Raw genomic sequence first — 25,544 nt, 5'->3', positions numbered from 1 at the left:
GGGCTGAGGGTTGTAGACCAGCTTAGTCCCCATTCCTCTGGTCTTACCTGCTGATATCTCTCCTCTTTGTGCCAGACCCCGGGCATTGGGCTTCTAGGGACACCAGGAGAGAAACTAGCCCTGCTTGGCATGGAAGACCTCAGGGAATGGGATAGTAGTAGCAGCTGGTTTAGTAAAAAATATTCAGGCTCAAAATAAACTGGTCAGAATGACAAAATGAAATGAAATATTGGTCAGAGTGGCAGTGGTTTTCTAATTTTTAGACTTGAACAAAAATGCCTTTAGGCCCGCACTTGGTGCCTGTGATGTTTGAGCTACTACTGATTCTGAGCCTATGCCTTGGCCCTGAGTGCACACTGAGGCCGCACATACTTTGTGTCAGAGCTTCAGTTCAGACCGCAAAATAATGTCATGGAGCAGTAAAAATTATACGAGTAAAAGCCACTTAAAAGGAAAAGCAATAGATGATTGCAAATAATGGTGAAACATGGCAAAATGGGCAAGGAGGCATCACTGCCTGAGAATGAACTGAAACATTTTTTTAATGCAATAACTGAAAAAGCAATAAAAAAATTGTTTAAAATGGATCTAAAAACTGTAAAATCATCCAAGTGTGCATAAAGTTATAAAAAACCATAGCCTTATGGTTGGAAATGTTTCTTTTAAAACAATTTGTTTTTAGACAATTCACTTACAGCTGGAGGCAAAATAAAAAGTTTTGAGAAAACATTGGCAAACAGGTTTGTCCTGGCTGTGGAATGGGGTGCAGAAGTTAAAATGAATGAGGTCAGGTCGTTTGTGCTGATCTGGGAAGGGCACTTGGCACGTAGTTGGGTTTGAAAAAGCAAGCTGTAGAATTAGATGTATGATTTGATACCATGTACATGTTAAAAAGACCCATGAATCAAAACACGCGGATTTCTGTATGTCCATGAAGGAAGAAAATCTAGAGCACCACACAGATAATAGGGGTGATCCCTGGGGGAGGGGATTAGGGCTGAGAATAGACATCAAGAAGAAATTTAGAATTATCCTGAAAGTGTACATCTGCAGGGGCACCTGGGTGGTTCGGTCGGTTAAGCATCTGACTCTTGGTTTCCGCTCAGGTCATGATCTCACAGTTTGTGAGATCACACCCCGTGTTGGGCTCAGTGCTGGCAGCATGGAGCCCGCTTGAGATTCTCTCTCTCCTGGATCTCTGCTCCTCCCCCCACTTGCACACACACACGTGCATTCTCTCCCCTATCTCAAAATAAATTTAAAAAAAACATTGACAAAACAACAAGAAAGTTTACATCTGTTCCACAATAAGAATATATTAATTGCAGGATTAAAAATAGATAAAATTTAAAGAATGGTCAACCAGCAGAGTATTTAGCTTCAAAATAAGTTAGAAATTTAATGTTCCCACAGTAGGGAAAAGTCCCTCGAAGTTAGAAATTAACAAAATATTTAAAGGCACGCAAAATGGTACAAAACCATCCTTTTAGGACACACCCAAAGTATCAGCGCCTGAAATGCCAGTGTCTAGGAGCATCCCTTTTCTGCTGAACCGAGTGTTGATCAGTTTGGTTCTGATGGGCAGGTGGGCCTCTGTGCTGGGGGTGTCTAGGGAGGGGGTGGGGCCCATGCCCATGGCCACTCTCCCCTATCTCCAGATACTACCTGTGCCTGCAGCTGCGGGCGGACATCATCACGGGCCGGCTGCCCTGCTCCTTCGTCACACATGCCCTGCTGGGCTCCTACGCTGTGCAGGCTGAGCTGGGCGACTATGATGCTGAGGAGCATGTAGGCAACTATGTCAGTGAGCTCCGTTTTGCCCCCAACCAGACCCGGGAGCTGGAGGAGAGGATCATGGAGCTGCACAAGACGTACAGGTGAGGGGTCTCCCCTGGCTCCTCAGCCGTTAGCTAGGGCCCCAGATGCTGCGCTGTAAGTACCCCGCCTGGCTCTGCCCCTGACTCGAGGTGTATCTGAGAGCAAATCATCTCATCCCACTGGGTCTTTATCAAATGGGAATGGTAGGAACTAGCAGTGTGACCATAAATGACCTCTTGGGACCTCAAGTTCATAAGCTTTTCTGTGGGTATGATAATTCCCTGTCTGTGGCCTCCGAGGATCAGTCTCTTTATCTGCCAGCTGGAGATAAGCAAAACTCTCCTGTGTCCTGATGTCTCAGTCTTGGTGTGAAGTTCAAAAGTTTGCGCTCTGAAGCTGGACTGCCTGGGTTCATGTTCTCGCTGTGCCACTTTCTAGCCAGGGGATCTGGACAGGTCACTTCACTTCCCTATGCTTTAGTTTCCTCATCTGTTCAGTTTGAGTGCTAATAGAAGCTGCCTTGTGGTGTTGTTGGGGGACTAAATGGCACACATTACAGACATGCCACATACTTAACTGTTGCTCTCTGTGATTTTAGGGGTTGAATAGTTGTGCAACGGAAAGCACCTTGTTCTAGGAGTTAGATGATGGTTAACTAGATGGGTCATTGTGCAGCTGGCTGTTTAACTTAGCAGCCCCATCTTTCACTTGCACATGTATGGATTTAGATTATCCATGTGTCTCAACTGTTGGTATTTGGGGCAGGAGAATTCATTGTGCAGGATGTTTGGCATCCCTGGGCTACAGGCATCAAATGCCCATAACACCTTCTTAGTCATCTAACAACCAAATGCCCCCTCCCCCATTTCCAAATGCTGCCGTGAGGTTGGTACCACCCCTGGGGGGAATCACCTAGAACCAAATGGCCTCAAGGGTCCTTTAAGCTGGAAGTGCTTTGAGCTCCAAGTCCAGGGTTGTTATGGGAACCTAATTTGATAAATGATGTGAAGTGCATTATAAGCCATGAAGTGCTGTGTATGTGTGTGTGTGTGGGGGGGACGGGGTATGGTGATATTACCTTATTGCTAAGGAGGATGGGAGGAATCAGGTGAATTGTCTCCAGGGGGCTGCATCTGGAGAGGAGGCCTAGGACCGGATGTGGAGGGAATGTGTACAGGGGGAGGAAAGCCCATTGGAGTGTGATGGAGTGCTAGGTCCAGAGTGGCAAGTGTGCCTCTCAGAGACTTGCACACCAACTCTGGGTAGTAGTGGCTGCTACTGTATTATGTTCAGCAGGATACTGAAACCGCATTGGTTAGCGGTGTCTGCCTGGGCTCAGGAATAGGGAGCGACGGACGGCCTGCCTGCCCCACCGTCTGTCATTCCTGTCATAGGTAACAAGATGTATTAGGGATTTGTGAAAGTCCTGATGATTCAGAGAAAGAAGCTCAAATATAGGCTGGAGAAATGCTAATAGCCACCCCTTCAGCTTTTACAGCTCTTTTGACTTAAAGCACCTGGACATCTAGTGTCCAGGCATCTCACACAGCAGCTCACTGAGGTAGACAGAGCAGAGGAAACTGAGGCCCAGGGGATAGGAAACAGATGTAAGTGAAGGATTCGGAAGGAGTACAGACTCTGGAGCCACATTGTCTGGACTGAGATCCTGACTTTGCTGCTTAATAGTTTGTGCGGCCTGAGGCAAGTTATTTGAGTTCTCTGTGCTGGTTTCTCTATAAAGTGGGAATAATGGTAAGACATACCTTACAGAATTGTTACGAGGGTTCAGTGAGTTCATACACGTGAAGCATTTGGAACATTAACCAGCATGTAGTGCTCAATAAATGTTAGCCGTTACTAAATAGAAAATGTACAGTTTCCTGGCAGCCAAAGCAAAGAAGGAACTTGATGAATTACATAACTTTCTTTTCAGAAAGGAGAACGTGCACCTGCTTCTCAGGGGAGATGAAGTGGTTGCTGATACAAAGTTCAGAGAGAAATATCTTATGGGGGTGATAATTTAGGAGCCCCTGGGTGATTATAATGAACAATGTCTTCCACAATGGCTCTTCAGTCAAGGAGAAGCAGAATTTATGGCTCACATTTAACTCAGTGGCAGATTAAAGCAGAAATCCCGACTCCCACCTCATCCCTTGAATACTTCCCAGAGGAGACAAGACTAGACCTGAGCTTTGGCAACAGGAAGGGATTGGGTGGCTGAAGCCGGGGCTGGGGGTGCACCATCTTGCACTGAGAGCAGAGGGGAAGGACTGGGCGAGGCCTAGTCATATGCCCACTCCAGCACATTTGTTTTCCTAGAATCACAGTTTCTGATCACAGCCACCTTCAGCCAGCAGGACTTAGGCCTGGGCCTTTTCCATGGCTGTCTGTGATCATGTTCTTTCTCTTAGGGGCATGACTCCAGGAGAAGCAGAAATCCACTTCTTAGAGAACGCCAAGAAGCTTTCCATGTATGGAGTAGACCTGCACCATGCCAAGGTACTGCTGGGTCCCAGGGTCCGCCTAGCATCTGGGGTGTGTGTGTGTATGTGTGTGTGTGTGTGTGTGTGTGTGTGTGTCCCTGGTGCTTCCAGAGGGCTTGGTGTGCCAGACCCTGTGTTCCCTCCAACCTGAATCCTTTTATATTCTTATTTCTCATTCCTCAAAGTTCCATAATCCTTTCTTATATTACATTTACTTATGAACCTGTTTGTACCACATAGAGCTTGGCCTGGTACCACATATGTATCACTCCATGTTTTCTGGCAAATGAATGATTAAGTAAGTGACAGAGAGAATGATCAAAAAAGCAACTGGGTGTATAAATGACAGAATGAATGAATGAATAGAGTGAATGACTGTGTGGGGTGGGTCAGGGGCTCTAGCATGTAGGCTCTAACCCTGATCCCGGAGTCTCTTAGAAGCAGAGCTCAGGAAGGGGTTTCAGGCCGGATGGCAGGTGTGGACTCCAGGCCTGCCATTTGATGGTGTCTACTCACGCAGGACTCTGAGGGCATTGACATCATGTTGGGAGTCTGTGCCAATGGCCTGCTTATCTACCGGGACCGGCTGAGAATCAACCGCTTCGCCTGGCCCAAGATTCTCAAGATCTCCTATAAGAGGAGTAACTTCTATATCAAGATCCGGCCTGGGGAGGTGAGCCTGCCTTGGGAACCCCTTCTTCTCACTGGAATTGGCTAGAATGGAGAGAAGACCTTGACATCTGAGCCTGGGTTTTTCCTACTTAGTATACATGGGTCCTGGGTAAGGAGAGAACACTCTTCTTCTGGGATTCTCTACATAGACTTCATACCTTGGGTGGCTCAGTCAGTAGAGCATCTGACTCTTGATCTCAGGGTCGTGAGTTCAAGTCCCATATTGGGCATGAAGCCTACTTTAAACAAAAGACTTCATGCCTTATGTATGTGCCTACATGCAAACATCATTTACACACAGACATAACACACAAACACGGGAGCACACATAAAGATAACCACATATATCCAAGTTACACAGATCAATGAGTACCTGGCCATCCATATCCATGTATTTGCTTACATGAAATATTCAAGTATGTACACATACCAAAATACATGACCACACACACACACACACATGTATATGTTCAACCTCTATACCTCACCCATCAAAAAAGTCCATTTATTTCTACCTCTCGAATAAATGCAAACCCATCTGCTTCTGTCTTTCTCCACTGTACCAGTCACCAACAGCCACCATCTCTCACCTACATTTCTACAAGGTACTTCTCACTGGTCCCCCTGCCTCCATTGTGCCTTCAGACCATTTTTCTCATAACTGCCAAAAAGAGCTCAAAAGTCCCTTTCATCAGGTCATGTCTGATGCAATGAGATTACTACTACCCCCCTCCCTCCCCGCTCACTCTCCCACCTTAAATCTTTCAAGAGCTCTCTGGCTCATGGGCTACTTTCTGAACTCCAGGTGTGGCCACTTACCTCTCCCATGTATCTCTGTCCCATGTGCACTGTGCTCCAGCCCCTTTGGCCTTACCTGACATCCTAGAATGAGCCAAGATCTTTCCTGCCTCCAGCCTTTTGCTTTTGATGTTCTCTCTACCTGAAATTCTCTCTCACATAGTGGGTTCCTTTCCCATCCTTCAGATGTCTGCTCAAAGATCGCTTGTTTAGAGGGCATTCCCAGATCACCCTTTCTAGGACAGATCCTGATCCCCACACCTGCCCAGGTATTCTGTCACACCACACATCTCTGTTCATTCCCTCATCAGCATCTAAAGTGGTTTTGTTTACTAATTTGTTATCAGAGCATCCCCCTTCCCTGTCCCCAAGAATCTTCTGTCTTGGTCACCATGCTGTCTCTGTTGCTTAGGACTTGTCACAGAGTAAGGGTTCTGTCCACTTTATTGAGTAAATGAATGAACAGGCTAGAGTCGCACACGCCTGAGAAGAGGTTCAGAAAGGACGGACCAGCAGCACAAGGGCCCAAGCCTTGCTTCTAACCCACTCTCTTTGGTTTCGCAGTACGAGCAGTTTGAGAGCACAATTGGCTTTAAACTCCCAAACCACCGGTCAGCCAAGAGGCTGTGGAAGGTCTGCATCGAGCACCACACATTCTTCCGGTGAGCCTGACCCTGGGGTCGTATGCTCTGTGAGGGGGGGAAGCAGGAGAAGGAACTCGGAGGGACTCCGTGAAAGCCCCTTTACCCAAGTCTCTCCCGTTATGGACCACTTTGACTTGTAGCTTGTGGGACAGTGGGATGAAAGGCCAGCTGTGGTCTAGCCTTGGGCCTGACAACGTAGGTCCGATCCCCCTCCTCACCTCCTCACTCCACTGCAGGCTGGTGTCACCTGAGCCCCCACCCAAGGGCTTCCTGGTGATGGGCTCCAAGTTCCGGTATAGTGGGAGGACCCAGGCACAGACCCGCCAGGCCAGCGCCCTCATTGATCGGCCCGCGCCCTTCTTTGAGCGTTCCTCCAGCAAACGGTACACCATGTCCCGCAGCCTTGATGGAGGTATGCCCCAAATGGGAGATGGGAGAGGGGTGGCATTTAGTGGGAAGTGGGGGCACACCGGCTTTTGCAGAATGAGCAGTGACAGTGGTGGACACCTCACACATTGATTTGCAGCAAGCCTGGTGGCCCGAGACCCTGGTGCATGCAGGGTCGAAAACCCTGGTGGTTTCGCCTAGGCTACAGCATCACTCTCGCTGGAATATGATGTTGCCACTCTCTGGACTTCCCGCAACTTCCTGGAGTCGTGGCCTTTTGGGGTTGCAGGTTCAGCCATATGGTTTTCTGGCCCCCCACCCATGATGCTTAGTGATTCACAGACTGTCAGCCGAGGAGAATGGTATATTGTGACTGCAATGTGCAATGTGACTGGTGATGCCTTACCTGATGGGAGGCTGAGGGGTTGGTTGTTCTCAGTCATTCTTTTTGTTCCAGTGAACTGATCGACATCTAACCACATGGTGCTCTCCACTGCCCTATTCCTGTTGGGCTGACAGGTGCCCTTAATATCAGTGAGAATTGGCCCTACATTGTCCTGTATCCAGCCGACCAGGGCTTCTCAAAACATGGCCCACAGACCACCTGCGAGAGAATCACCTGTAAGCTGGTTAAACATGAAGATTCCTGGGCCTTGGCCAAGGACTCTCCCCAGGATATGCACACTGAAGTTTGTAGGAGAGGTTCAGAGGCCACATGGGCATTGGGGAGATTCAGTTAGGCAAATCTGAGTTCAAATCTCAGCCTTCGTACTCACCAGCTGCTCTGTAGGCCAGGAAGTGGTCATAAATATCCATACATGAATGGCTGGAAGGTCTAGAGCTTAACTGCCCTGTGCCTATTTCCTCTTCTTCAAAATAAGTAATACATACTTAGTTGTGTTATAGGGAGAACTAAATATGGTCATGCCTCTACAACCCCTCAAAAAGTTCCTGGCACATAGAAGGACCTAATAAATTATACCCAATAATGGTTTATTGTTTGTTGTAGCAATAATAAATTGTTATTGCTTTTAGGTTTGCAGAGGGTAGGTTAAGGTAAGGGGTGGGGACTTGCCTGGGGAAACAGTGGTTATTCCCAGGACACACTGGGGTAGTTAGTTCTGCTCTAGGCAAGCCAGTTCTGCTCAACAAATATTTTGCAAGTGTTAGAATAAGTATGACCCTTTCCTTGGAGGAGCCCATAGAACGCTAGGTTTGTAGGCATGTAATGTGACTCAAGCCATGGGAGAAGTATATACAGAATACAGAGCACAAAACAGAATATAGGAGAGAGGGATTAATTCTGTCTAGGAGGGGCAGAAAGGGCTTTGAAGGGAGGGTGACAACTGGGCAGGGTTTTGAAGGATACCTAGGAGTTTTCCAGGTGATCAGGAGAGTCTGATACTTTTCCTGCAGTATGAAGTGAGACCTGTCCCAGGACTCCCTGACCATGTTCAGAGGACATGAAGTTTTTCAAAGGTCCATTTGAGGCTGAGGAAGCTCCTTCTTCTCCTTGAGTGGGAGGAGAGCTAAGTAAGGGTTGAGAGCTAACATTTATGCAAAGGGAAAGTACAGTCCCTTTATTTTCCCCTGCAGCTTCCTACATGAAGCCCAGATTGTGCAGGGCAGCAAAGATTGGTCTAGAGCTGGTGAGGCTCATCCTCTCCTACATCCCTCTGGAGGACCAGAAGGCTGAACTCTAAGCCAGGAGACCTAGGTCTTTGTCCTGATTCACTGAAAGGTCACCAGTGGGAACTTTCCCCTCTTGGAGTCTCAATTTATCTTTTGTAAAGTGAGGAAAGTGATTCCCATTCTAGCCATCAACACAGAGGATTGTGCGGATCAGATGAGATGGTGTGCATAAAAGGGCACTTTGCGAAGTGAGTATATGTGAATAGAAAGAATAATTACTCTCTTTTAATTTAGGCCAGCCCCAAGGATAATCCATGCCATGGTCATTTCAATTCAGTGTTTTCCAGGCATTGTTTCCCACCAAGACATAATCCATGGGCGTAGTCTGGATTATGTCCAGTGCCTAGTGTAAAGCCTCTAATTCCATCCCTTTCTTTCCTATTCAGAAAAGTACTTTGGAATGCCAGTGAGTGAGAAAGATGTTATTGCAGGGATCCCTCTGAACTTTCCCTAATTTATAAAGAGGCTAAATTATTTGCAAATCTCAGGACTTTAGCTTTCAGTAGTAAAAGCTAATTTCACAATATCTATGTATTGCCAAATAATGGTCAAGTGAGTATTCTGTCACAACCACCACAACAAAAACATCAACATTTGTGGTCCAACATTGGTTGAATTGGCTCACTCTGTGCCAGTCTGTCTTCTAAGTATTTACACACATTAGTTTATTCATTCCTCCCCTCAGCTGTCTGAAATAAGTATTGTTTATAGATGAGGAAACTGAGGCCCAGAGAGGTTGTATAACTTACCCAAGGTCACACAGCCAAGAAGAGATGGATTTGAGAATTAAACCTGGGCTCTAGTGCCATAGAAGTCAGGAGGGGGTCTGGGGCTGGGAGGCAGCTCTGCTTCGTACCATCCTCATGACTGGACACGCTACCTCCCCTGTACTTATCCCTGACCTGTTGGAGATGTGGATGTCTGTGCTCCACTCCAACCATGGTTGGGCGGTTGGCAGGGCTGGCTCCCTGTCCGTCCCCCTGGGAGAGGTCTCACAAGGCCACCTGGCCATCTCTGCCCATTTTAGCGGAGTTTTCCCGCCCAGCCTCGGTTAGTGAGAACCATGACGCAGGACCCGATGGTGACAAGCAAGAGGAGGATGGCGAGTCTGGGGGTAGGCGGTCAGAGGCCGAGGAGGGAGAGGTCAGGACTCCCACCAAGATCAAGGAGCTAAAGGTAGGAGCCTGACTTTCTCATACCCTCTGACCTGGGGATCAGGAGGCTGATTCTGGGTCTAGCTTGGCCTTGGCCTTGAGGTATTTCCAGCTGTGCCCGAGCACCCTCATTATGGGATGCACCATGGACAGGGCCTTGCCCAATACCTTGACATCCCCTGGTGTTGGGTGGTAGGCACGCTGCCCCTTCCCCTCCTTTTGTCCTGCTTCCCCACAGGGGCACTCTGTCCCCTAGAGGACTTCAGCCTCCCCTTGCCCACTCCTAATTTGCCCCTTTGACTGTGATTTGGGTTTGCATGGCCCCTTCCTCCCCAGAGCATGATGGGGTGTCCCTGTAGGCCTTCACAAGGATGAGGTTCAATTATGTCCCCTCCTGCTGCCCCATGCATTTCCCACACACTTGTGCACACACTCCTGCAGGCACGCATGGCCTCCGGTGGGCATGCATTCACTCACAGTTTTTTACCCCTCTCACAGTAGGGCCATGCACCCAGACATGCAAGAAGCATGCACACGGGCATGTGCACACATGGGTATAGCGTATTTCTGTCATGCAGTTGTAGCTTGGAGCACAGGCCCCTGAACATACATGCTGACGGCAAGAAGCACGAATGCCCAGAGCCCTCATGTCCTGTTTACTGAGTGTGACTGCCTGCTTTGCCCCCAGTCCTCCCACCCCCTTCTTCACCTCCCCGGGCCAGCACCCTGCCTCATACCCCACACCTTTGGCTACCTCGCTGCCCCTTGGGTGGCCCACCAGCTTCCCTGGCCCCTGCTCCTCAGGAAAGAATCCTCTGGGCTACCTGCTGCACCAGACCTGGCCAGGGGCCATTGCGGTGCCTCTAATCCATTTGCTTTACTGACCCTGCCGGTTCCTTCTCCTTCTCCCGCCTCTCGCTAGCCGGAGCAGGAAACCACGCCAAGACACAAGCAGGAGGTACTGCATGGGACCTGTCACCACTCACCCAGCCATTCGTATCCCCAGCTCATTTGTCACCATCCCACAGTCCACCCCAGGCTTATGTCCTGGTACCATCTCAGCTTCAGCTTTGCCTCTGTTCCTCGGCCATACTCCTCCCCCCACTACGGCTCCTCCCTCCTCCTGCCCCCTCTCCCTCCCCAACCACCCTTCCTTCTCTCCCTCCACTATCCAGCTCCTTGCTCAGACTACTCCCTAACCAACTGCTTCCCCCTCCCTCCTTCTACCTAGCCTCACACTCTGCCTCTTCCTACCACCCCATGCTTGCTTCCCAACTGCTGACCATCCGGCCTGTGTCTGCCAGCTCTTCCAGTCCATTCCATGCTTTCGTTGGTCTCATCTCCCCCACCCCCACCCGAACCCTTCCTCAGACTCATCTCCTCCATACCACTGTTTGGTCATGCCTCCACCTCCTCTGTGTCCTCTGTGTCCTCCCCCCAAGCTTCTTTTTGTATCTGTTGGCAACCAGATGTGGGAATGTGGGTGGGGTGGGGAGGGAGGAGCCTCAGGATGCTTCTGGCCTTCTCACACTCCAGCTTCCCTCCCTCTGGGTGGAGCTTGCTGCTCCAGCTCTGTGGAGAGCCTCTTCTTTTCTCTTCTCTCTCCTCTTCCTTCTCCCTTCCGTTGCTTCTTTGGACTTACTCCTCTGTGTTAAGGACTTCACCTTTCCTTTCACACAATCCCCAACTCTTCATCTGAAACTGTACTACTCTAGAAGCCAGTCTGTTGTAGGCCCTGAGGGAGAGGACAGGGGCTGGGGCGTAAGAGCCTGACCTTGGTGTCCCACAAACTGGGTTTCAGCCTGACTCTCTGAGGGTCATGGGTAAGCCGCTGGAGGCCCCAGTCCCCCATCTGCACAGCAAGACATGTGGACTAGGTTTCCCCAAAGCCCTTAACCCTAATCAAGGATCGCAGGGTTCCACTGCTCCCTCTCTCTCGTCTTCAGGAATGCTATGTGCCCACAGAGCCAGTGTGGCAGGTTCAGGATAGGTCACAAGCCACATCTTGGGTCCATTGCAGCTCATAGCCCACTGCTTTGTGCAAACCCTGTCGGGTTTGACTTCTCAAACATTGTTCTGGGGCAGTTCAGCTCAGGAAGGGATACTGGAAGTACAGACAGATGTCTGGAGGGAAAACAGAAGCCTCAGTGGCATCAATTTCCTTCCTAACTCATGAGTCAATCATAGTGGATCCTTGGATGCCAGAGATAAGCCCAGGGGAAGATTTTAGCCTTGTCCAAGGGCAAGCTTGCCTTCCAGGTAATTCTTCCAGAATCAGCTGATCTGACTTTATAATAAGCTGAGATTGTTCATTTCTTGTCCTGAATTGAGTTGACATGAATCCTAAAACAGCCTTGCAGATAAAGATGCTTGAGCTAACAGCCCACCCCTAAAAGTAGGCCTACTGGCTCCTGTGCAAAGGCTGATCCTCACTTGACCTTGAGGTGGATTACTCGGTCATGCTGCACTGGCTTGAGCTCAAACTTGGCAGTTTAATGGGGGACACATCTAAGACTCCAGCTATACCCAGATCAGTTCTTGTGCCCAGCCTTACCTCTCTTCTTCCTGGTCTCCATTTCTCCTAATATCTTGAATACCCACAGCACCCTACTTTGTCTATCTAGCCATATCTTACCCTGTCTGCTCTTGAGGAGTTGGTATCCACCAGGTATCCAGAAAATCCTGGGTGATTAGGAAAAGTAGTGGCTCACAGTAGAGAGTGCTGAACACAATCTTTTCCTGGCTCCTGTGGCTCATTTTTTCTGGGTATCCCTGGCTTAAGGAGTATCTGCATGCTAAGCCCCCTAGGACCTGAGCAACTCACCTATTGGGCTAAGAGGGGCCTAGACTGAGGGTCCTGCTAAGCACAATGGTCCAAGTCTTGGCTGGAAGGGACCAGGTGCCCCGGAGGCCAGGGAGTGGACCAGAGCAGCCCAGTGAACAGGGTTGGCCAGTTCTCACTGTGCCTTGGTTGTAACCAGAAGAAAGTCACCTCCATGCCCAGTTGAGACTTGGTGCATAGCACCAGTGGAAACTCACCCCATCTTATGGGATTTGAGTTACCTTGCTGGTTTTGAGGGCGGGAACCAGGCAAAGGGAAAGAAAAGGTGGTGCTTGGCCAGAAGCCTCCTCTTCTTAATCTTAAGTGCCTTTTGATCCTCTTTTTAATCTTAGGTGCTTTGTGCACCTGTCAGGGCTAATCATGTCTGCCCCGCTTGGTTCATGGGGTTCAGTGAGGGTGAGACGGAGTCCTGGATGGGAATCACCTTGTTGATGTAGGGCAGCGACCGCCATGGTTACCATTTGCACCGTGCCCTGCATCCCCTGCTTGGAGCTGTTCCTCTAACACCCACTGCCCTCTCCATCCACCCCTAGTTCTTAGACAAGCCAGAAGATGTCTTGCTCAAGCACCAGGCCAGCATAAACGAGCTCAAGAGGACCCTGAAGGAACCCAACAGCAAACTGATCCACCGGGATCGAGACTGGGAACGGGAGCGCAGGCTGCCCTCCTCGCCCGCCTCCCCCTCCCCCAAAGGCACTCCTGAGAAAGCCAATGAGGTAGGTCTCACCCTGAACCCCTCAACAGGGGCTTTGGGTAAAAAGGGTTGGGAAGGTTGCTCTGCACTGACTTACACTCATCCTTCTTACCTGTATGCCTCCTCGAGTTGCTGCACAAGGTGCTGATGGGGATGGGGGTGGAGGTAGGCTGGGAAAGACAAATTCACTGTATCTTGGAATCCTTGGGCCCCAGGGACCACCTTGAAAAACTCAGAAGACACTGTGGCTTGGTGTATTCCCCTTCCATCAGCCGGAGTACAATGGAGAGGGGTGTTTGTTAGGAATGTAGGTTCTGGGGCTCCATGTCAGACCGACAGAATCAGAATATTTGGAGATAGAGCCTTGGAATCAGCATTTTAAACAAGTGCCCCAGGTGATTTTCATGCACACTAAACTTTGAGAATCCCAGTAGTTGTATCCAGTAACCAGATCCTTTAGCGCCTGTTGTGAAAACACAGATGGGCTGTGTGTGTGTGGGGTGTGTGTGTATGTGTGGGGGGGTGTTCCCTCCTGGAAGGATCCTTGGAGCCCACTAGAGGGAACGAATCCTCCAAAAAAATCAGACCTGCGCCTCTTGCTTCAGAAAAGGATCCCACACCCACCTGTCTTTCAGAGTGGAAAACATGGGTTGTTTTCTCAAATGAAAAAGAGATAAAGATAGGACCTTGAGAATTCCTGTATTTATAATCCCAGCTATTATTTTTAGCACTGCAAAATCTTGGCAATATTTAACCCCTATTTATACTTAGGTGTTTTCTCTCTAGCACTGTTGCTTACTTGTCTCAAACCCAACAGATCTAGACTTACACCACCTGGGTTTGAATTCTGACTCTGCTTTCCTGCTAGCTGGATGACTCTGGGCTTGTTACTTAACCTCTCTGAGCTTCCATTAGGTAGAGATAATAAAAGTACCTACTTCATAGGAATGTTGTGAGGAGCCAGGAAAATCAACCATGGAGGGACTGGTAGAGTCCCTAGATGCTCAGTAGGAGTTACTTACTATTTCATTTTGAGAGTCCTGGGGCTAGTTTCAAATCAGAACCCCTTTAAAGTTGGAAGGACTCTCAGCCTACTTGGTTCAGGGTCATCTCTTTACAGATGGGGCACCGAGGCCCAGAATGGAAGTACTTGTTCAGTGTCATAGCTGATAGAAGAGGGACCAGACCCTGATTTTCTTGTGTCCCAGGCCATTGTATCTGCTATTAAAGCTTCCTGAGAGCAAGACCAAATCTTGTGAAGACCAGGATAGAGTCCACTGTGAATGTACTGCTCTCTAATGCTTTGAAAATTGGTGATGCAGTCATGATCTAATAAGTAAACATTTGATTGAATTAGCACTCCCCATATGGCCTTGACATGCCAGATAACAGAGGGCCTCGTCCAGTGAGGCTGCTGGCCTATAGTTTCCTTGCTGGTGATTCACAATATTAGGGATGCTTTGAGGGTCTTTAAGTTCAGTGCCATGGAAGGAGGGCAAATCTGCATCTACTGAGGACCTCTGTGATCATCCCTGGGGCAAATGAGACCCTGAAGATTCTGGCCTGGGCCATGGGAGCTGGTCTGGTGATCCAGTTACATGCCCCACTCCTCTTGCCCTGAGAGACTTGACCAGAGTGGCCTGGCTGTGGGTGAGGATAGATGGCTTTGAAAGGGTGGGACTCCAGCAGAGGAGGGCCCCATGAGCCCTGGGGATCTGGGCTATGGAGCTTCCAAGTGCCTCAGAGCAGTCTGGCTTGGGAGTGTGCCCCACCTGCTGGTAATAGCTGGAACTGCTAGAGATGGGTCTTCCTAAAAGGTGGAATCTGTTCCAACCCTTGCCCCTCACTGTTGCTCCAAGAAGTGTAGTCCACCTGCTGGAAGGGATTCTGTTCCAGGAGCTCAGCTTGGAGCTATGAACCATTTATCAGGCCCCCACTGGCATTTAGAGGCCCTTGAAGATTTGGGACATGGGGAGAAGCTGTAGGCAAGGACCGGACTGGGTTGTTGGGTGGGTGACAATACCTCTCTGAGCCTCACAGCCTAGTCAGCCCATCTAAAGTGGGACCAAAATTGCCATTCCATAGGTTTGCTAGGAAGACTGAGTGAAATAGTGGGTATAAAAGCACTTTAGAAACTGCAAAGTGCTGTATGGTTATGGGGCCATTGCCGATGGTGACTGGAATCCCTGATCCAAATACAGACTTTGTGGGGGCTCTCCTGCAAGAGTGTGTCATCAGAGAGGTCCTAGTAGCTTCCTCATATGTTGTTGGGCCTCATCTGGACCAAGGGGAAGACAGGGGGACCTTAAATCAAAATAGGGGCTCCAAATTTTAAGAAGAGTTCCCATTTCCCAAACCCAGGTTTTCATTTCAAAGATAACTTTATGAAGGGCTAAGACCCAAACTGCAGGATTGAGCCATTGCTTAAACCAAAGACACCCGGGGCAGATTTGGGATCAGAGTCTGAGCGGTATGGCTCCCCAGCCTCTCGATTAAGAGTTTCTGGAGTAAGAGTGGTATGGTTCCACATCCTCTTGAATGAGAGCAGTGAGAAAAAGGTCCAAAGCCAAGGTGCTGGCTGGCCGCTGACTGTGGGCCTTCCTCCCTTAAAGGGCCACAAGGGGCAGCTCCTCTCTCTCCTGCCCCACTGGCTCCTTCCTGATCTAAGCCACAAACCCTGAGGGTGTGGGATTTACAAAGCTGGGCTATTTACAGGCTCTGTGTGTGTGTTTCTCCTGCTTCCTCTCTCTCCCACTTTTCCTATCTCTGTCTCTCCTTCCCTTCCTCCCTCTTTCCCTTTCCTCCGGCCCTGGGCCTCCCCTGCAGTCCCGGAGGACCCAGGACACCTCTCCGCAGGACTTGGCACCTGAGCCTGGGACGGCCACAGGCTGGGAAGTGTTCACTCAGAAAAGCCTCGCAGCGTCTCCTGAGGTTACTGTCGGCACTTCCCCGCCCACACACAGCCACTCTAATGGTCTCAAGAAAACCCTTTCTCTGGGGTGAGGGGGGTGGACCAGGCTCTGCCATGCAGGTGGAAGCAATGGGTAGCCCTTGTATCCCCATGTTGTGACAAGAGATTGTCCCCATCCCAGGGATCCATAAAGGGCCAGCCCCTCCCTCATCCATTGTTTTTTCAGGAATCAGACTGAGACCATATTCTGAGAAGACAGGACAGTCTGAGTCTGGCTCTGGCTTCAAAGGAGAGGCTGAAATGATCTCCTTCTCTTGGGCCCTCCTGACTTTACAGGCAGGCTCTGATGTCTAAGCTTGGGATCAGGGGTCATGGCACCTAAATGCCTTCTGCCCTGAAGTCTTTTCTCTGTTCAGAAGCCCGAGTAAGGTCTAACAGTGGCTGTTTAGGGGATGGCTTCTCATTCATCCTCCGCCTTCATCTTCTCTAAACTCTTGGCAGGCGGACAAAAGTGGGCATCTGGCTCCAAGGAGATTCCTTGGGGTTGAAGAGATGTTGGCCAGGCAAGTGTTCTAATGAGGAGAGCATCACTTCTGTGCCCAGGATGGCAGCAGGGGGGTTGGGAGGGCTCCTAAGTCCCGCTAGGCATGGCATCCAGGTCCAGGGAGTGGGGGGGGTGGGTGGCACTGTATCTTCCTCCCTGGCAAGAGCTCATAGACCATGAGGATTGGGAGGTACTGACCAATCATCTGGGTGGAACTTCCTTCTCCCTGATATCTGGCCCTCCCCTTTTGGCATCTCCCAAAAAGTACGTATGAGGGCATCTCCCTTTTTAAATTCCCATGGAAAAAATTTCTAGCTGCTGAAAAATGTGCTGAAACTCTAAAAGAGACAGAAGTCAGCACATAGGTGGTAAAACAGAAATCACAGTTCCTGTCCGAAGTTTTCTTCAATGTGAAACTAAAACAACTACCAGAAGTCGGACAGGAGTCAGTAGCATCCCAAGGTTAGGGAAAAAGTGATGCCCTGGAGCACAGAGCTGCTCCTAGAGCCAAGGACAGGTGCCCATACTCCGGAGCAGGGGTGGTGGGCAACATGCGCCCTTCATCAGCATCCCTGAAAATCGTCCATTCTAGCTCCTTCCACAGAGGGGGCTCTTATCATTCCGACCATACCATATCATATCAGCAGACCATTTTGTCTTCAGTCATCTATTGAGAAGTGTTCATGTTGAACTAAAACCTGCCCTTCTGGATTACCTGTCTATGGGCCTTGCTCTGCCCCCTGCTGCCCTTAGATCTGCTCTGCATCCTCCTCCAGGACAGTCCTTCAGAGTTAAGCACCTCCTCTCCCCCTGAACACTCCTCCTTTCTTCAAAGGTTTCTCCCAGGTTGTGGTTTCTAGAGGGCTTCTTGTCCTGCATCCCCTCTTCTGGGTGTCTTCTGTAAAGAGCAGGGCCCAGAATGTGACCCAAAGCCCCAGGTGGGGACTCAACAGCCCAGAGACCACAGAACTGCCTGATGGGAGATTTTCTCCCTGTCATGGCTTGGGTGGGAACAGAACTGGCTCCGTTTCCTTCTACAGCTTCAGCTCCTTGCCGCAGTACCTCCAGCTGATAGCAGGGGGCGCTCTGAACAGGCACTGCAGGTCCCCTGGCTCTGTGGAAAGAATGGTGACAGGGCTACCAGACGTCCCATCTGCCTTGTGTAGTAGGGTCAGAACAGCTTTCAGACAGGTGCAGTCCTACCGGTGCCTTCGTGCCAGTGAAGTTCTCTCTGTTTTGCTCTCAAGTCTTTTTTTTTCTTTTCAGGATTTTCACTTGTTAAAAGCAGAGCCTCTTTTTCCCTCACTGCTCACTCTGTGATCTGTGTAAGTCACTTCCACTCTGGAGAACCTCAGTTTCCCCTTCTGAAATAAGGGTAACAGTATCTGCTTTCCACATCACCATTTGGATTAAATTTAATCTGACATTGCCTGGCACAGATTAACTAAATATAAGTATGTGTTTCCTTTTTCCTTTCTGCAGAATTTTTCTTTCTATACTGTGCTAGTTCCCACCCCACTCAGCTTAATTTCTAGGCTTCTAGTTTCTAGAAACTAGTTTTTGGTTAGACTTGGGGCAAGAATATTCCAGAAGGGGTCTCATTGACCATCTGTGGCCACCATTGCCAGGCTGATGATGTCACTACACGCTGAAATGGGGGCCACTGAGGGTGCCTCCTTCCTCAGTAGAAGAGAAAAGAGACCTGGCTTCTATAGGCTCTTGAAGCACTTTTCTTTGGGATGGTTCACATGGTATTGTCCTGAGACTTAGCAACCTGCAGTAAAATCCCAGAAATCTACACATGGGCCTTCTACCTTCCGCTTGTCTCTCTTACCTGTTGGCAGGATCCACAGATGGGACAGGACTCTTTCAATGAAGTTTCATTCCCTGAGAACCATGGAGATTTTGCTAGCATGGATTGAGGGAGTGGAGGTGAGCGTTTACAGCGCTCCCTGATCTTTCAGAATCCTTCAGATCTAATGGGGTCTGACAGACTCTTCATCAGGCCGTAACCTGAGTCAGAGCCCAGTCATATAAATCTCTCCCCTCCTGTTGGGAGCAGCTTCTGGCACATCTTACCATGGAGGCACTTCCCAGAACTTGGAGTCAGAGACTGGATTCTAGGCCTGCCTTTTCCCTTAGCTCACTCTCTGACCTTGGACATGGTACTTACCTTTTCTAGGCCTCAGTTTCCACATCTGTACCATAAGAGGCTTGAGTCAGAGCAGTGGTTTCAAAGGAGGGTGATACCTTGACACTAGGGCAGCCGAGGCCTCCCCCTTAAACATGGCAGCCTGTATTTGGGTTACATATTGGACTTCCATTGAGATTTTATGTGAAGAACGTATTCTTTGGCTGCAACATTAGAATTCCAGTGGCCTTCTTGCTTTTTTTTAATGATTCTGAAGTCCATCATTCCCTCCTAAGTATTGTTTGACGGACTGTAGGAAGGATGTTGAAAGCTGTTTTGTCGACAGTTTGACAGTGCTACCCTCTTGTTGCTTTTGACAGGTGATAGATACTTGGGTCTTTAGATCTTTTCCTTCCATGATGTCTTCTGTTCAGCCCTTTTCTACTCTTTCTGTGGATTTTGTGTAGAATTCTCCAAGAATTGGCTTTGGTATTCTTTTCCCTGGGAATGAACCCTACAAAATTCAAGCTGTTCAAGCCATTGTGGTGACTGGCACTGACTTGAGCTGCGCATTTGGCATTTTCCATTCTAATCTCTTTCCTTCCCAGGAACTCTTGCAGAAAAGTCAGATTTTAGGCTGTAGCCTGTGGAATTTAATTCAGTGCTTTCCCTCTTGACATTAGATCACAACTGGGATCCGTATTCTGTAGGTTGTGAGATAAGTCAGCAAGGATCTTAGGAATCAAAAATCAGGCACTCTTTTCTTGACTCTACCATGAACTAAATGTGACCTTGGGTAAGTCACTGACATTCTCTAGGCCTCAGTTTACACATTTGCACAATGAGGAAATTGGACTAGAAGATTTCTTAGGAGTTCTTTTTGTTCTAACCTTCAAAGACTCCATGTGATGTAAGTTACTTTCTCCTCTGACAGTGGCAATTGTATTATTAAAAAAGGAAGAGGAAGAGTCCTGGCCCATCTGTGGATCTCCATTGTCCCATGATTAAACATGGGGAGGGCATGAGACCCCATCCCATTTTACCAAGTTGGGGTAGTGGTTGAGGGGAGTTGGTAAATAATTTGTTGGGTGCCTTGACGGGAAGGGTAGCCTTAATGAGGCTGACTAGCATTGTCACGCCTTTCTCCCCCCAGCCAGTTCTGGGGACATGTTAACTTTTGGTGGTAGGTTGGTCCCTTCTTGCACAGGAAACAGTGACCTGTTTTTCATGTGCCTATATTTCATGTTAACTCTTCTTGCTCCAATTGAAACACAGGGTTCAGAGCATTGGGTATTTATAGAAAGAGAGTACACTAGGCCAGAAGAACTCAGTCTCCTAAAAGCGGCCACCACGCAGCAGGAAGAAAGTAAGGCAGGCCTCACAAATATCCTTGCTGATGGCAGACTCTCCAAGGTAAACATCCTGGTGGACAAGTTCAAAGTTGAAGTGGCCACAGAAGAAATGGTGGGAGTCAGAAGAGCAAAGACCCAGCAACAAGGAAGGATGATTGCAAGCCCTGAAGACTTCGAGTCAGTGTGGGAGGAAGGCCCCTGGGTCAGGGAAGGCCCAGGAGGGCCTTCTCTGGCTGCAGGCTGCACACTGGCAGAAAATCTCCTTGAGGGCTCCCAGTTGAGGGTGGGCACTGGGGAGGCGACCATCAAGAAGCGCTGGATCTCAGGTGGTCAGCTGGAGGGCCAGATGGAACTGAGGAAGGAGCTGGAGGAGATCCCGATTTGTGGAAGATCTGCTGCGTCAGGGGCCAGGCCAGCAGAGGCCGAGATCCCCTCTCCAGCCTCCGACAAGGGAGGACTCCAGTCGTTTCTATTGGACCCAGCCCAGTCAGAAGCCAGAGCCGACTCGAGTGATGAAACTGAACCTTCCTTTGCAGAGCGGAGCTTCTACTTAAACTATGGAGAGAAAGATTCTGAAGACCAAGTCCCCCCTCCACCTCTGGATGCCCTTCCTGTTGACGAGACCAGGATAGAGCTCCCAGAGAAGCTCCTAGAGAGCTCTGAGCGGAATTCCTCAGGCCTACAGGGCTTTGCTGCAGCTTCCAGCAGGGATGAGGATGAAGAGAGTGAAGCCCACACAGCCTCCTTAGAGGAAGGGGCAGGGATCCGTGGGAGCCACAGAAGACCAGATGGCCTGGAGGTCTTTGTTGAGCAGCTTGGTAAGGGACCTTCTCCAGGGCAGACATTTGCTGAGGACTGGGAAGAAGCTGGGCGGGGGGTGGAAAGAGAATTTAGCCACCCAGCATCCAACATAGGCACAGAGGAAGAGACCCCCAAGAGTGGAGATTTGATGCAAGAGGCTGAGAAAAACATCCCAGCAGGATGGAAGAACCACTCACCTCACAGAGGAGGAGGCATGCGCCCAGACCTCCCAGCCTGCATCGTTCCGCGGTCCATCCCTCCTAATGATGTCAGGAAGCCAGCCAAACCGGACAGAGGCAGCTTCCTGCCCCAAGACAGGGGACTGGTTCACACGCAAACAGGAGACCCTGCGACGGAGGACAGCAAGGCCTCAGCATTTCTTCAGATGGAGGTGATCACCCCCGTCCCAGCCTTCTCTGGTCCCTTTCAGGCTCAGGCAGCTCCAGAGGAAACTTCTCCAAGCCCAGTCCCTCGTGGATCAGGGGAGCCTCCACACCTTGGGGATCCTTTTGGAGAACAGTCCCCTGCTTTTCTCAAACATGCCCATCCTTTTAAAGAGAGCCCGGAGCCTAAGGACCACGTAGGACTGTTCGTGACCCTGGACAGAGGAGAGCGCAGGGCACCTCCCATTGCCAGCAGAAAGCCCAGAGTTGTCTCTGAAGAAGCTGAGGGAGCTGTACCCCTGGCGTTGGTGTTCCCTCCAGGGAAGCAAAGGGAGATGACCTCTTTCCAGGCTGGGGGCCGAGAGGGCTCCCTGGAAGATATTAGCAAGACCTCAGTGGCCAATAAAATTCGGATCTTTGAGACCCATGGAGCTGAAACTCGCCGAGTGAGTCAAGGCGAAACCAGGGCCCTAATAAACGAGTTGTCTCCAGAGACCTCCATGGGGCAGGTAGAGCAACAGCGGAATAAGCTTTTGGATCTGGGCTTCGTCCAGCTCCAGTCCCCAGGGGACTTTGCTGGCCCCAAAGCCAGCCATTCCTCAGTGATGCCACTGGCTGCCAGACACTTCAGGGAGGGCATTTCTACCACATCCCAACAGGAAGGATGCACAGAACTCGAGCTCGTGTCCCCTGATTCAGGCTGTGAAACTGCGCTGGAGGTAGCCACTGGGGGAACTGGCCACGTGAGCCCCTGCCCCCACCGCTGCCCCCGAGCTGGGGGAGTAGACCGCATGCTGCGTAGCTCCGTAGTAGCATGTTTCAGTGGCCCCTCATCATTACTGCGATCAGAGGCTGCTTGTCCATTCCTATGAGTTCTTTCCCCTAAACCAGCCTGAGAGTAGCCCAGGTGGAATGATGGGTTCATCTGGTTGGCCTGTGTTAGCTTAGCCACAGAGACCCTCGGCTTGTGGTGTGACCTGGTGCCCAGAGGGTCACACAGCCCCAGTGGAGAAGGTTGGCACCACCACCAGCAAACTACACACTTGCTTTGCCTTGCTGCCCCCACCTGCTGGGCTCCTACCTGTTTTGCTTGGCTTGTCCAACGATCTTCCTTCACCCTTTCCCTTCCCTGGCTCTCCTGCCTTGGGGAAGCTGACAGTCCAGAGGTTTCCATCCTTCACTTCTGGTTCCCTCTTGGTCCCACTGCCAAGTTCCTTTCTGCCTCCTTAAGACTAACTATCTTCTCTAATCCAGAACACATCCGGAGATGCGGTCAGGGAAGAGAAGCACATCACCAGCTTAGCAGCAAACCCCCCTGGAAAAGGGGGGCGCCTGAGATTCGCCAGCCCCTCGGGCCCTCAGGTCTCTGCAGCCCCTTGGTGCCCTGATGACCCAGTCATCTTCACCTGGCCGGGGTGCATCGCTGCCTTAGATTCCCACCTGCTCGGGCAGTGCCTCTTGTGGCAGCTCAACTCTCGCTTGTCTGGAATGTGTCCTCACACCTCTCAACCTTCTAGAAACTAAAATGGAAGTTAAGTTTAGCAAGTGAATCTCTAAGTGCACTGAATCTCTAGAACCTGAAGCCAACTACTTTAAAAAATATTTGGTGGGTGTTAGATTGGGCTTTAAAAAGAACGTCATGAAACAGCCAAAAATGTGCATGTGGTGTTTAATCCCTGACAGGCCAGTTGAGAGGTATGTATGTCGGACAAGAGTTGCTGGTTCCCCTCCAGCGTTTCCTTGGCCTGCTGTTGTCAATTACACTGATGGGACTAGAACCTCCACTCCATGGCCTGCCCACCGGCCCCTCATGGAGCTCAGGGTTGAACTGATGCAGCACCCAGCTCCCAGGAATTAACCCCTGTTGTTCCTCCCCCGTAGATGATGCTGATCCCTCCCACAGAGACTCAGTGGAATTGACAAACCATGTTGGCTTCCTCTTTGTTTCTCAAAGCTCTTGGCTCCAGCCTCCCTGCCTCCCCGTCCCGGGTTTCCCTAAATCCCTGGGTCTCCCTCCTTGGTTTCTGTCTCTTGACGTCCACCTGCACGGATGGGCCTGGATCCAGGCTCCCATCCCTGCCTTGCGCACAATGCCGCTTCTAATCAGCTCCCAGATCCAGACCCTGGATGGGGCTTCCTGTCCAGAACGAACTGGCAGGATGTTTGCTTTTGTACTCGCTTTGGCCATCAGCGGGAGACCCTCGGAAAGGAGCGTTCCCCACTCTTGAGAACTTTGCGGTTTTTTAAAGCTTGTTGTCATGCCAAGGAATCTTTCCGGGAGCGTTTTTCGTTTCCTGACCTGCTCTTCTATTTGAGACATTGAAATGGCCCCAGGGTTTCTTCTGTCATTCACCATCTTGATTTCTCTCTCTCTTTCTTCCCACCCCACACCCCTGCTCCTTGGATTTTTATCTGGCCATAGAGAGCAGGGCTAAGGGAGGGCTCAGAGGAGAAGGTCAAACCGCCCCGTCCCAAGGCCCCAGAGAGTGACACGGGAGACGAGGACCAGGACCAGGAGAGGGACGCGGTGTTCCTGAAAGACAACCACCTGGCGATTGAGCGTAAGTGCTCCAGCATCACGGTCAGCTCCACATCCAGCCTGGAGGCTGAGGTTGACTTCACGGTCATTGGTGACTACCACGGCAGCGCCTTTGAAGACTTCTCCCGCAGCCTGCCTGAGCTCGACCGAGACAAAAGCGACTCCGAAACTGAGGGCCTGGTGTTCTCCCGGGATCTCAGCAAGGGGGGCCCCAGCCAGGAAGACGAGTCTGGGGGCATCGAGGATAGCCCAGATCGAGGGGCCTGCGCCACCCCAGATATGCCCCAGTTTGAGGTACAGTGGAGCATCCTGAAGACCTGGGCCTGGCGGGCACTGCATGTTCAGAGGGCCCTGGGCCATCTGTGAGAAGACCGAGCCACCAGCCTGCAGCCCAGAGCCCCTCAGCCTGAAGCTCTGTCTCGTGTTGCATGACTGTCCCTCCGCAGAACAGCATGGTTCTGTGCTCGCATGTTTGCCATCTTGGTTTACCCCTAACATGCACTCCTTGGCGTTTTAACCCTGTGACCCCATTGCTTGCCTGAGGTCAAGCGATGCCAGACAGTCTGGTCTTAACTCGACTCCTCCTCTCCCTGCCTGTGTTGCATGGCACCTGCAGAGAGCATGGGCTTGCGGACTCGCGGGGCTCCTGCAGCCTGGTTTGGAAGTTGGTGGCTTTTCCTGATCCTGGCCCAGGCTCCTCTCCCTGGGGCCTGGGCTTCCTGGGGGAAGGGGCAGCAGTTTAAATTCATCTGGCCCTGGGGTCTTGGGGTAGCAGTGGAAACTCCTAGAGAAGAGGAAATGTCCGCATGAAGGGGGACACAGGGATAGACTGTGTCTGGGTCTCTCTGCTTTGTGTCCTTCCTTCAGAGGATCTTTGTCACGTGATTCCTCTGCCCCCTCATCTCTTACAGTCCCAGTCTACCTCCTACCACACTCTCCTCTCCCCCGTGTTCCAGGCATTGAAATATGAGCTCATCTACTCTGGGCTTTCACTCCATGGTGTACTCTCTGGGTAGAAGGTTTTCCCTCCCTTTCTCTGCCTTGCAAACCCGTCACGTTCCAGGACCAAGTTCAGATATCACTTCTCTAGCAAATGCTTTCCTAACCACCCTGGGCAGAAGTGTTGGACCTGCTGCAGCCCCCTTGCTCTGTAATGTTTCTGTTCCCGGCATTGTCCCAGATAGGTTAGTGGCAGCCAGGTCTGCTTTCCTACTGGGTGGCAGCTGCTCTAAGCCTGCCTATAGCAGGCACTGATAGATGACTAACTGGATAAATGGCTAGATCTCAGGGTGACAGTAATCTGTGAGAATCCTCTCACTGCCTTCCCAGCCAGATGACAAGCTATTTCATTCATTCGTTCAGCTCACATATGTTAATATGTTAATAGTCATATGAACTAGCCTGGATGGAGGACTCTGAAGAAACTGATCATTTAACTGAAGCCTTTTAGAGTAGAGGTTGAAAACTGGTGGCTCCAGGCCAGATCTGGCTAGCAGATGTGTTTTCTTGGACCTTGATTTAAAAATAAGGATGTTGAATATAAAATCCACAGTGTTGTTTTTTTTTTAATATCATTAAGAAAATCCGATGATCCAGTCACTCAGAGGCCATGGCCACAGTTGGTCCCTACATGTTCTCCAGTTCAGTCTTTCGTAAGCCCAATTCACCCATTTCCATCTCCTGCCTGGCCTCTGTAGGC

General features: G+C 50.3%; 1 protein-coding gene across 33 annotated transcripts in view; it reads left to right on the top strand.

The window, feature by feature from the left end:
* EPB41L1 (erythrocyte membrane protein band 4.1 like 1) overlaps positions 1–25,544 on the top strand; it is a 127,640-nt gene that overhangs the window by 81,150 nt on the left and 20,946 nt on the right. For 12 of the 33 annotated variants that reach the window (XM_043602487.1, XM_043602485.1, XM_043602483.1 and 9 more), the window contains 8 exons: positions 1,659–1,877; positions 4,230–4,317; positions 4,822–4,974; positions 6,336–6,433; positions 6,652–6,827; positions 9,522–9,670; positions 13,024–13,206; positions 23,729–24,139. In XM_043602487.1, the coding sequence (XP_043458422.1) occupies positions 1,659–1,877; positions 4,230–4,317; positions 4,822–4,974; positions 6,336–6,433; positions 6,652–6,827; positions 9,522–9,670; positions 13,024–13,206; positions 23,729–24,139 (1,477 nt within the window). Of the gene's footprint in view, positions 1–1,658; positions 1,878–4,229; positions 4,318–4,821; positions 4,975–6,335; positions 6,434–6,651; positions 6,828–9,521; positions 9,671–10,570; positions 10,607–13,023; positions 13,207–16,010; positions 16,116–21,965; positions 22,050–22,560; positions 22,669–23,728; positions 24,140–25,544 lie in introns of all 33 variants that reach the window. The other 21 variants (XM_043602472.1, XM_043602473.1, XM_043602474.1 and 18 more) reach the window with 7 other exon arrangements.

Source organism: Prionailurus bengalensis, chromosome A3 (assembly GCF_016509475.1).
Source record: "Prionailurus bengalensis isolate Pbe53 chromosome A3, Fcat_Pben_1.1_paternal_pri, whole genome shotgun sequence".
Taxonomy (NCBI): Eukaryota; Metazoa; Chordata; class Mammalia; order Carnivora; family Felidae; genus Prionailurus; species Prionailurus bengalensis.
Note: the sequence above shows the minus strand (reverse complement) of the source record. Positions and strands in the feature narration are given on the sequence as shown.